Source organism: Schistocerca gregaria, chromosome 4 (assembly GCF_023897955.1).
Source record: "Schistocerca gregaria isolate iqSchGreg1 chromosome 4, iqSchGreg1.2, whole genome shotgun sequence".
NCBI classification, from domain to species: domain Eukaryota; kingdom Metazoa; phylum Arthropoda; class Insecta; order Orthoptera; family Acrididae; genus Schistocerca; species Schistocerca gregaria.
In genome coordinates this window covers 481659229-481672242 of record NC_064923.1, presented here as the reverse complement: position 1 = coordinate 481672242, position 13014 = coordinate 481659229, and the positions used below count along the sequence as shown (strand labels likewise).

The following is a 13014-nucleotide window of genomic DNA, read 5'->3' as shown; positions in this document are numbered from 1 at the left end:
GCTTTCAAATGCCCCCGTAAATGAAAGTCAAGAGGGTTGAGGTCAGGAGAGCGTGGTCCGCATCTACCAATCCCTCGGTCACCGAATCTGTTGTTGAGAAGCGTAAGAACACTACGTACTGATGTGCTTGATGCTAGTACTGTAGAGCAATGAGTCGCATGTCAACACAAGCACCGAAGTCAACATTACCTACCTTTAATTGGGCCAACTGGCGGTGAATCGACGAAGTACAGTACATACTGACGAAACTAAAATGAGCTCTAGCATGGAAATTAAGCGTTTCCGGACACATGTCCACATAACATCTTTTCTTTATTTGTGTATGACTAATATTTCCTGAAAGTTTGGCCGTACCTTTTTGTAACACCCTATATATGCTTTCCATAGGCTGTTGTGGGATTTCGGTGATGCTGATTACAAAAACAAGCAGCTTATTTCTGCTCCTGAGACTGTCATGTGCGATCAGAACATAGATAGGTTGACAATATCTGAGCTGCAGGGCAAAATTTATTGGGTTAGGAGCACATAAGCAACTGAATTAAGAAAAATACAAGCGAGTAATTCTAGATGTGGCAATGCTCTCGTCTACAAGACTAAAAACCCATCGTTCGAATTGGCAGATTCTTTGTTAAGGAATATTGTTGACATGAGGGAAGGCTATTTAAAACGTCGCAGCAGTGATCCCCATTCACATATGTTACAATTTCGAAATATTTCCTCTGTACAGATCTGTCTTCAAGAGAGTAGTTCGCAAACTATTCTCTTCTTAAAGTAGCCTGCTTCGAATAATTATTGCTGTTAATGTTAATAATTATTACTGTTAATGTTAATAATGATTGGTGTTAATGAAAAAGCGTCATCACCAACTACAACCGTATCTTATAGCGAGCCGAGTGTTCTCGATTGTAATAAACGCAATATGATATTTAATTTCAGTTCTGGCTACAGTGCTTCGTTCATTGCAGTATCTTTATTCCTTCTCGTACAATTAACTCTGTTTAGAAGAAACGTGAACAGTTCTGGTGACATTCTAAGGTAAATGAAAGAACTTCTTGGGTCTTCCATTACAAATTATTTCAGCAAGGATGCTGAGCAACCGAGCTGACGTCTGTTCTTCATCCAGTCACGAATCGAAACATTTTTCTATTTTGTCTTATGCAGCGATTCCACACAACAATCTTTAACTCCATCACAACTCGTGCGACTTGCAGCAGCCAAAAATTTCATTTCAGACACGACTCAGGAACCCAGGGAACGGCGAAAGTGAAGTGTATACTGATTTCGCCGTGTCTACAGTAAATTATGAAACCATTTGCGTGCAACTCATTTCACGCAACGAGTGGTGCAACCCAATATCACAGTGTAAACTAGGCTTCAGTGACTCTGAATGAGGGCAAATTGTTGGTGCTCACATGTTGGGTGTTTCCTTAACAAAGGTAGCCAAAGTATTTTGTATTTCAAGAGGCAACATATCGAAGATTATTGCCGCATACAGGTTAAGGGTAAAAACACCATCCCCTATGCCACAAGCTGCGCACTGCGCGGCAGGTTGGAATTCGGAAACGACACATCTGTGGCGCAAGTGACCGTAACAGGAAAACGTGGTGCCGAAGCCACAAAACGTGGACTATGAAACAATGGAAGAAAGTCATTTGGTCGGGTAAGTCTTGCTGCATACTGTTTCTAACTCCCGGCCAGTCCGAAGAGTGAAACAGGAAGGGATTTCGTGATGGTTCGGGCACCCTTATCGTTGTATTCCATGTGCCCCACGGGCACTCTGCAACGTCGCGTTATTGCTAAGGTATATGTAACGGTTTTGTCTGATTATGTTCATCTGTGGTAAAATGTTTATCCCCAGCGGTGATGCTGTATCCCAAGAAGACAGAGACGCTGTTGACAAAGGTCACATCGCCCAGCACTGGTTTTGTGGGCACGAGGATACGTTCTGCCATCTCTCCTGCACACCACAGCCTCCAGATCCAAATATAATTGAGACTTTGTGACGTACTTTGCCGAGAAGGGTACGTGATTGCTATCCACCTTCACCATCGTCACCTGAAGCCGTCTCCAATGACCAGGAAGAGTGGTATAATATTCCCCATGAAAACCATGTAGAACCTGTATTTATCCATTCCGAGACGACTGGAAGGTGGTTTGGGTGTCAGTGGGTTTACTACACCGCATTAGGCATGGTGACGTGCGTTTTTGGTGTTCCCATATTTTTCTCCACCCCCTACCTTGTCATACAATATTGCTCGAGGGAAAACGCTGGGAAGATAAAGTCTGTAAACTGCAGAGCGAGCTGCACTTGCGATGCGGGAAGTGGCTTTTCCCGGAAGAACACTGCAGCTGTCCCACATGATGACTAAACGTCAATGTTCCGTGTAGTAGCGCAGATTGTTCGAGCAATGACTGATGCCCCTGCCAGAGACTTCACAGCTGAATAACAGGCGAGCTGCTAGTGGGGCAAAGGTAGTCCCAATTGGGACTAATTGGGAGGGCAGTCCCCCGCAACTTCCTTACAACCAAGAGAAGCTTCCAGAAAACCTTTATCCTAGACGGGAAAGGAAACTACTTTTTATTCTGTTGTGAGATGAAATGTCCTTGACAGAATTTGAAATCAGAAAACTCTGTTAATAAATGTCGCCACCGTTATTTGGAACAGCGGGATAGGGTTAACATCGTCACCAACCCAGTACCATCGGTTAACGATCTTTAATTTTCTAACTGCTTTCAGAAAGATTTTTAGATCAGACCACTGGACTGGAAGATGTACTTTGTTAAAAGTCAATACAGTGCTTGCACCTTGTTCCTAGTAGCTTTAGCAAAGATGAAAACAGGATAAGAGCTCACAATATCTAGTCAGAACAGTTCTATTCCACGAAAAGAAACTCGTTTTGTTGGGTTAATATCCTCCACAGCGCAATCGAGCGAGGTTGTGATTATATTTTGGTAATTTGATAGAGTAATTCGTATCAACCACATTAATAATCTTCATCACTTTAGAACGAGCTCAGTTTAAAACAGGCGTGCTTCCGAAGAACTGACTTCCGCATTGAAACACGCACTACCAGTTTATTATTCTTTACTGAATTCGTGGAGATATTCTAATTATTAAGAAGGATGTAACATCTCAGTCCTCTTATGAGTTACTAAATCACATTGTAGAAGCTAGGCACTCGGATGCTTTGCAATGGATAACCTGCGTTGGGCAGGGCGGATACTGTGAGCAGTTAGTGGTGCCACTTGCAGACCGGTGACGTAGCAGATTTTCTTATATCACCTCCCATAAAGCCACGAATAGCAAAATGCTGCGCTCCAAATACTGTTCTAGCAAATCACAGAAAAGAGGTAACTGAAGCAATACAACAACAATTAAAAGTAACGCTTAGAACACAGAGAAGTAGTCACTGAAGACAGACACACGTCTGACTGAGACAATGTAACCAGAATCCAACGCACGAAAATATTAAAAAGGAATAGCAAAATCAGACATTGTGGGGGAAGGTGATCCTTTGACTGGCTCTCCTTGAGAAATGCTGTTCTAGCAGAAAGTGCCATTTGCATAGCATTCTGCCTCACTTCCCAGGGAAAGATGGTAATGTTTACTTCTAGCGGATGTATGTTGGCTTTGGCTTCTCATGCAAGCCTGGTGGGCAGAATAAGGGGGAGTGGTAAGCCGTCTTGGTATATTTTAGCACTGTTGAAACTCATTTCCGGCAGCTAAACTTTAACACATTTATGTTGTGTTCCATTAGTGATATTTTTGTGGACAGAATCACTACGAGTCACTTGCAAGGAGCAGCAGTCTAGCAGAGTATTAGAAGTACTGACCATAGCAATGCTATGCTAATGCTTTTGTAATGGCTTTAGTAAGGTGGATGTCATAAACTTCAAACTACGTAGTTACATGTTTTACTGCAATCCTCAAAGTCTTTGTGAACTGATTATAATACGGATTTCAATGTAATTTTTATATTTCCAGCTAACTTAGTTTCGTCGCTTGTGGGCGATTGCCAACCAACAGGCATATGTACAAAATCTTTGTCACCTAAGACCTGTATGTCTGTCAGGAGTGTCTGTGAAGGTAGGAGCTTTTTCTTCAACATTCTTAATGCTCTTAGGCCTAATTGTTGTCCTAAATTTACTGTTCAACACCATATCCAGCTCGTTCACGCCTCTACAGCCTCATAGACGTTACTTCCTTCCTACCATCCATTCTAAACAGCACATTTGCAAGCAAAAATCGAAAAATGAATAATCGGAATTCGACACCTCTTCTTTCCGTAAAAGGTGAAATGCTTCGTGCATAATGGTCGATCACACATTTTCTGATACTGAAATCAGTAATACCATCGACACACCGTTTTCAGTACAGAGAACTCACGACCCTTTCACTCACAATGGTTGCCGACAAAGGGTTTTGAATACGCACATCAAATAAAGTTTTACATCACCTCGGTTCCGAAAGTTCCGGAACCTGTACAGAAAATTGGAATAGAGATCAACATAAACATAATTTCCGCTCTTTTCATTGCTCATGAAAACCACAGATTGCATGTTATACCACCATGTAGCGACATCTTCAGAAGTGGTGGTGCAATTGCTGTACACACCGGTACCTCTGATGCCCAGTAGCACTGATGCATGCCTGTATTCGTCGTGGCATACTATCCACAAGAACGTCAAGGCACTATTGGTCCAGACTGTCCCACTCCTCAAAGGCGATTGGGCGTGGATTCTTCAAAGTGGTTGGTGAGTCACGTCGTCCATAAACAGCTCTTTTCAATCTATCCGACGTATATTCGACAGGTTTCATGTCTGTACAACATGCTGGCCACTCCAGTCGAGCGATGACATTTTCCTGAAAGAAGTCGTTCACAAGATGTGCACGATGGGGGCGCGAATTCTCGTCCATGAAGACGAAAGCCTATCCAATATGCTGCCGACATGGTTGCACTACTGGTCAGAGGGTGGCATTCACGTATCGTACAGCCATTACGGCTCCTTTCATGACCACCAGCAGTGTGCGTCGGCCCCACATAATGCCACCCCAAACAGGAGGGAACCTCCACCTTGCTGCACTAGCTGGACGGTGTGTCTAAGGCGTTCAGCCTGACTAGATTGCCTCCAAACACGTTTCCGACATCGTCTGGTTGAAGGCATACGCGACACTCATCGGTGAGGAGAACGTGACGCCAATTCTTAGCGGTCCATTCGTCATATTTACGGGTCCATCTGTACCGCGCTGCGTTGTGTCGTGGTTGCAAAGATGGACCTCGCCATGGACGCCGGGAGTAAAGTTGCGCATCATGCAGCCTATTGCGCGCAGTTTGAATCGTAACACGACATCCTATGGCTGCACGAAAAGCATTATTCGAAATGGTGGCGTAGCTGTCAGGGTTCCTCCGAGCCATAATCCGTAGGTAGCGGTCACCCACTGCAGTAGTAGTCCTTGGGCGGCGTGAACGAGGCATGTCATCGACAGTTCCTGTCTCTCTGTATCTCCTCCATGTCCAAACGACATCGCTTTCATTCACTCCAAGACCCATGCCCTTCCTGGCACAATGTAACAATGTGGACACGATCGAACCGCGGAAACTGACCGTTTGTGCAAGATTGAAATACAGACAACCGCTTTCCTGGTGGAGTGACTGGAACTGATCGGCTGTCGGACCCCCTCCGTCTAATAGGCGCTACTCATACATCGTTGTTTTCGTCTTTTGGCGGTTTTAGTGACATCTCTGAACAGTCGAAGGGACTATGTCTGTGATACGACAGCTTCAGTCAACGCCTATTTTAGGAGTTCTGGGTACCAGGGTGATGCAAAACTTTTTTTGATCTGTTTGCTGCGAACTTTCAGCCAGTCCGTTTCAGGAGTAGAACACAAGCATTTTCTTTGGTCATTTTATTTACAATAACACTCCCCTGGACTTGCTGCGTTCTGTAAGAACTTACAGCAAGATAATTGTACTAGGCACGGGAAGACAACTGCCTTAATGGGTGACCTTTCATCTCACTCGCTAGGTTTCGACCACAACATTTTAAGACACTATAGGGAAAGACGAACCCATCAGCTCCAGGCTGAATAAAGACCAAATCCACTGGATGCCTGTATTCGTCTGAATGCCTGAAGACTGTACAGCGTGGTTGGGACTAATATATTACATAGTCTGTGCCATAGCAAAATGAACATTGATGTTCTGTCGTCGTGGCGTCTTGGAGTTAATTAAAGGTGGAGTCTGAATCAACTGCACTAGAAAATCGGCGATGGCCCAAATCTAAGTATTCATATTGTTATTATTATAATATTAATACGATTTTAGATCAGGATAGTTATTGTTACGAATACTGCTGCGGTTACTACTACTACTACTAATAATAATAATAATAATAATAACAATAAGCATGAAAATTTTTCTTCCACACTCCAGAAAAATACTCTGCATTTTCATTTCATCGAGCACTAGAGCTTTAGTGTATTTATTCACAGAATAATGTTAGGTAAAAACCATTAGTATATGATTAGCCTACAATGAATAAGCTGCCTTAGGCAAAAATTAACATATGAGGACAATAAGTCACATTTAGTGTTAAAAATGTTCAAATGTGTGTGAAATCTTATGGGACTTAACTGCTAAGGTCACCAGTCCCTAAGCTTACACACTACTTAACCTAAATTATCCTAAGGACTCGAACCTCGGGAACCACATTTGGTGGCTGGATCAGTCCTGCACATAAACATTTCTTCTTCATTTACTTGTTTATTTATTTCTTGTTTAACCAGTTCAAGAGGCAGGGATAGATCTCTTCCTCCCAAACCGCATAGATAGTAAAAAGCGAAAGGGAAAAACGGAGAGAAAATACTGATTCAGAGAAACGGAATAAAAGTCTATTAAGAAGGAGAGAACGCGAATGGTAACTTGATTTACTTGTTTCACATGAGTAGCATTAAAACTATAGAGCTTTAAGAAATACAATCACATGTTAATTAGTTCTGGGAATGTTTGTTTGAATCTGTTCGTTTTCTTCGTGTTCAATAGTTGGCACCTTGTTGCTACTGCCCTTTCACTGAGTGTAGAGATGCATGGTTGTTGGTTGCGTTGCCTCCACAGGTGCAGTCGACATACATTGATTGACGCAAAGAAACTCGCAACACAAAAAATTAATATAGAGTAATGAAATTTTGGAAATTCAATTGTCTAGGTAACATCTTTCAGTGAAAGAAATTACAAGATCACAGGTGAAATGCTGGTGCACTGAAAACAGGTATAACCGACAGAGAGTTGAATGCAAGCATGCAAACGCGAATGCATTGTGCTGCACAGTTTTAGGATGTCAGTTCCATGTCTGTTGCACTTAGTCTATCAATACAGTGACCGTTAACACTGTTTGTGGATGACACTGAAGCTTTCGTCCAGTGATGTCCCACATGTCCTCGATTGGAGGCGGATTTGGTGACTAAACAGGCCAAGGCAACATCTCGACACTCTGTAGAGTGTGTTGTGTTCAACAGCGGTATGTGGACGAGCATTATCCTGTTGATCTTGCCGGAACCCACTCCGACCGCCCCCTCCCCGTGAGAGTACTCCTGCTATCTCATGAAATCGCATCCCAGACCATAACTCAAGATTGTGGTCCACTGTGTCCACCACGCAGACAGGTTGCTTGCTGCGCCTCAACTGACCTTCTAACCAACAAACACGCAGCCGACACTGGCACCGATGCGGAACCAGCTTTCAGTAGACAATGCAACGGATCTCCACCCTGCCCGCCAATGAGCTCTTGCTTGACACCATTTAAGACTGAAATGGTGGTGGTTTAGGGTCAGTGGAATGAACGAATGCTCTGTGGCGTATGGTTTGGAGCTGTCCTTGAAGTAACCGGTTTGTAACAGTTCGTTGTGTCACTGCGGTGCCAACTGCTGCTCATATTATTGCTGCAGATGCAGTAAGATGCGCGAGAGCCATTCGCCAAACACGATGGTCTTTCCTCTCGGTAGTGCCACGAGCCCGTCTGGAGCCTGTTCTTCTTTCGACCTTACGTTCTTGTGATCACCGCTGACAACAATTATGTAAATTGTCTACATTCCTGCAAGTCTTTCTGCAGTATAGCAGAAGGAACATTCAGTTACTCGTAGCTTTACTTCACGACCTCGTTCAAACTCCGTGAAGTGCTGATAACGGCGTCTTTATTGGTTTAAAGGCAACCTTGATTGATATCAACTCGCCACGCTAGTAGAGCCACGCTTATGTGACTGGCGCAAAATCTGAATAGACAACATTTTTCAGGTGTAGAAACACGCGTACCAACTTCCGTTTGTGTCGAACAATTCCTTTTAGTGTTGTGATTTTTGCCGTCAGTGTCTTTAAAATTTCCAGTTTAATTTAAAAACGTGAATTTATTGGAGCACGTCACATTTTATCACAGCACGTTAAATTTTTAGTCAAATGATAAGAAATATGAAATGTATGGAGGCAGCACTTTGGATGCGTACTGAAAATGCTTTCTGTCCAACAGGTGGTTCTCCTCGACCACAACCGGGTGCGTTTTCTGCTGGGTGACGAATTCAGAGAGACGCCCAGTTTGTCCGCAGTGGACCTGTCGCACAACATACTGGAGGGTCCGCTGCCAGTTGACCTCTTCACGAAGAACAGCGTCATGCACCATCTGGACTTGAGCCACAATCTGGGACTGGGGATAGTCCCTGACAACACCAGCAGCGCTGCCTTAGTGACCAGCGCCACGCTCCGGTCCCTGGATCTCAGCCACTGTGGACTCGTCGACCTGTCCACTGACACTCCAGCCCTCCAGCGGCTCACCGCCTCCTGGAACTCTATTGAAGAACTTCTGCCGGAAACTTTCGCCTCCATGCCGCAACTCGTTGCAATAGATCTGTCTCACAACGTACTTCGCTCGCTGGCGAATGAGACATTTAAGGATTTGACAGCGTTGTCGGATCTCAACTTGTCGTACAATCTGCTGGAAGGCCAACTGCCGGGAGATCTTCTAACGTCTTGCACCGAGGTGCGTCACCTCGATCTGAGCCACAACACCCGTTGGGGCGCGAGTATTGAGGGCGACGAGTTGCCACTCGTGTCCAGCAGCAGCCTCCTGTCGGTGGACGTCACCCACTGCGGCCTGGTCCGGCTCTCCCTCGACACACCCGCCATCCAACGTCTGAACGCCTCCTTCAATTCTATAAGTGAAGTGCACGATGTGACGTTTCGCGCAATGCGCAACCTGTCAGTACTGGACCTGTCGTACAATAAACTAAAGACCTTCAGTCTATCGCCCCCGAGTATCCGCGTCTTGAACCTGTCCAATAACGCTATCGAAAACTTGGACCAAGACACCTTCGGAGAAATGCCACAGCTCTCAGTGTTGGACTTATCTTCCAACAAGATAACAGCTATCAGTTCCGTAATCCTGCCCGAAATACACTTTTTAAATATGTCTGGCAATGGTCTGACGTTTTTTACCGACTCCGTGATAAGTGAAAATGCTTCTAAAATGATTCTGGATCTGAGTTACAATAAGTTAACAGAGGTTGCGATATCTTTAGATTATGAAGAACTACTATTAGGTGAAAATCCGTTCATTTGTTCATGCAAAATGCTAAAAGAAATAGGGAAGTGGCTCCGACGGACAGCCGACAACAAAAGTAGAAGATGCTGGGAACCGAAGGCGTTGAGAGGACTTCTTTGGACACATTTTCTTACTAATCAGTATTGTATGTATCTCGAAAGACATATTCCAGAAACTGCTACTTCGTCCAGTGAATACACTAATTCCTCTACCATTAACGTTACAACTGCAGCCGACACAACGCCTTCGTCTCTTACCAGCCAAGTAGTTCATCAGGAGGAGATGAAGGTATGTACATCACTTAGCTTACCTGTTGAGAAACGTGGATTTGTTTAACGTGAGGTGACCGTTAACACCTCTTCCTTCCTCTTCTTCATCTTTAATCTTCTCACTAGCCCGGGCAAATATTTTTAATTTTAAAGTATTTACTGAGAATCTTTTTTTTTGTGTACTCGCCGTAAATGAGATCGGGTCAGTGTAGGAACTGTCCACAGCTCATTACTTCTCGCTTCGAGTGCCACCAGTTGAGCTACTCATCCTTCTCTGATAATGTCTTCAAATTAAATATCTGATGAGACACGGTAAATTCACTTATTTGGTCTTCACGGCTTGTAAACTGTACACAGTACTATGTTCCACATTCCTGAAACAAAATTTCCGTTCAAAAAGTCTAGAAAGCAAATGTTCGCAGGCGTCTCTTAAATTAATCAAACTGTTTTACGCAACAGATACTTAATACATTGTCTCACCTACATCTACATTTACATCTACATTTATACTCCGCAAGCCACCAAAAGGTGTGTGGCGGAGGGCACTTTACGTGCCACTGTCATTACCTTTCTTTCCTGGTCCAGTCTCGTATGGTTCGCGGGAAGAACGACTGTCTGAAAGCCTCCGTGCGCGCTCTAATCTCTCTAATTTTACATTCGTGATCTCCTCGGGAGGTATAAGTAGGGGGAAGCAATATATTCGATACCTCATCCAGAAACGCACCCTCTCGAAACCTGGCGAGCAAGCTACACCGCGATGCAGAGCGCCTCTCTTGCAGAGTTTGCCACTTGAGTTTGTTAAACATCTCCGTAACGCTATCACGGTTACCAAATAACCCTGTGACGAAACGCGCCGCTCTTCTTTGAATCTTCTCTATCTCCTCTGTCAACTCAACCGGGTACGGATCCCACACTGATGAGCAATAGTCAAGTATAGGTCGAACGAGTGTCTTGTAAGCCACCTCCTTTGTTGATGGATTACATTTTCTAAGGACCCTCCCAATGAATCTCAACCTGGCACCCGCCTTACCAACAATTAATTTTAAATGATCATTTGACTTCAAATCGTTCCGCATGCATACTCCCAGATATTATACAGAAGTAACTGCTACCAATGTTGGTTCCGTTATCATATAATCATACAATAAAGCAGCCTTCTTTCTTTGTATTCGCAATACATTACGTTTGTCTGTGTTATGGGCCAGTTTCCACTCCTTGCACCAAGTGATTTTCCGCTGCAGATCTTCCTGCATTTCGTTACAATTTTCTAGTGCTGCAACTTCCCTGTATACTACAGCATCATGCGCGAAAACCCGCATGGAACTTCCGACAGTATATACTAGGTCATTTATATATATTGTGAAAAGTAATGGTCCCATAACACTCCCCTGTGACACACCAGAGGTTACTTTAACGTCTGTAGACGTCTCTCCATTGATAACAACATCCTGTGTTCTGTTTGCTAAAAACTTTTCAATCCAGCCACACAGCTGCTCTGATATTCCGTAGGCTCTTACTTTGTTTATCAGGCGACAGTGCGGAACTGTATCGAACGCCTTCCGGAAGTCAAGAAAAATAGCATCTACCTGGCAGCCTGTATCTAATATTTTCTGGGTCTCATGAACAAATAAAGCGAGTTGGGTCTCACACGATCACTGTTTCCGGAATCCATGTTGATTCCTACAGAGTAGATTCTGGGTTTCCAAAAACGACATGATACGCGAGCAAAAAACTCTTCTAAAATTCTACAACAGATCGACGTCAGAGATATAGGTCTATAGTTTTGCGCATCTGCTCACGACCCTTCTTGAAAACTGGAACTACCTGTGCTCTTTTCCAATCATTTGGAACCTTTCGTTCCTCTAGAGACTTACGGTACACGGCTGTTAGAAGGGGGGCAAGTTCTTTCGCGTATTCTGTGTAGAATCGAATTGGTATCCCGTCACGTCCAGTGGACTTTCCTCTGTTGAGTGATGCCAGTTGCTTTTCTATTCCTTGGACACTTATTTCGATGTCAGCCATTTTTTCGTTTGTGCGAGGATTTAGAGAAGGAACTGCAGTGCGGTCTTCCTCTGTGAAACAGATTTGGGAAAAGGTGTTTATATTTCAGCTTTACGCGTGTCATCCTCTGTTTCAATGCCATCATTATCCCGGAGTGTCTGGATATGCTGTTTCGAGCCACTTCCTGATTTAACGTAAGACCAGAGCTTCCTAGGATTTTCTGTCAAGTCGGTACATAGAATTTTACTTTTGAATTCACTGAACGCTTCACGCATAGCCATCCTTACGCTACCTTTGACATCGTTTAGCTTCTGTTTGTCTGAGAGGTTTTGGCTGCGTTTAAACTTGCAGTGAAGCTCTCTTTGCTTTCGCAGTAGTTTCCTAACTTTGTTGTTGTACTACGGTGGGTTTTTCCCGTCCCTCACAGTTTTACTCGGCACGTACCTGTCTAAAACGCATTTTACGATTGCCTTGAACTTTTTCCATAAACACTCAACATTGTCAGTGTCGCAGCAGAAATTTTCGTTTTGATCTGTTAGGTAGTCTGAAATCTGCCTTCTATTACTCTTGCTAAACAAATAAACCTTCCTCCCTTCTTTTTATATTCCTATTAACTTCCATATTCAGGGATGCTGCAACGGCCTTATGATCACTGATTCCCTGTTCTGCACATACAGAGTCGAAAAGTTCGGGTCTGTTTGTTATCAGTAGGTCCAAGATGTTATCTCCACGAGTCGGTTCTCTGTTTAATTGCTGGAGGTAATTTTCGGATAGTGCACTCAATATAATGTCACTCGATGCTCTGTCCCTACCACCCGTCCTGAACATCTGAGTGTCGCAGTCTATATCTGGTAAATTGAAATCTCCACCTAAGACTATAACACGCTGAAAAAATTTATGTGAAATGTATTCCAAATTTTGTCTCAGTTGTTGTGCCACTAATGCTGCTGAGTCGGGAGTTCGGTAAAAGGAGCCAATTATTCACCTAGTTCGGTTGTTCAGTGTAACCTCCACCCATAATAATTCATAGGAACTATCGACTTGTACTTCACTACAGGATAAGCTATTACTAACAGCGACGAACACTCAACCACCGGTTGCATGCAATCTATCCTTTCTAAACACCTTCTGTAACTTTGTAAAAGTTTCGGCAGAA

At 43.8% G+C, this 13014-nt stretch overlaps 1 protein-coding gene across 4 annotated transcripts in view; it reads left to right on the top strand.

Moving 5' to 3' along the window:
• Nucleotides 1-13014, top strand: part of LOC126267149 (insulin-like growth factor-binding protein complex acid labile subunit) — a 71372-nt gene that overhangs the window by 37592 nt on the left and 20766 nt on the right. For all 4 annotated transcript variants that reach the window (XM_049972082.1, XM_049972083.1, XM_049972084.1 and 1 more), the window contains one exon: nt 8521-9876. In XM_049972082.1, the coding sequence (XP_049828039.1) occupies nt 8521-9876 (1356 nt within the window). The remainder of the gene's footprint in view (nt 1-8520; nt 9877-13014) is intronic.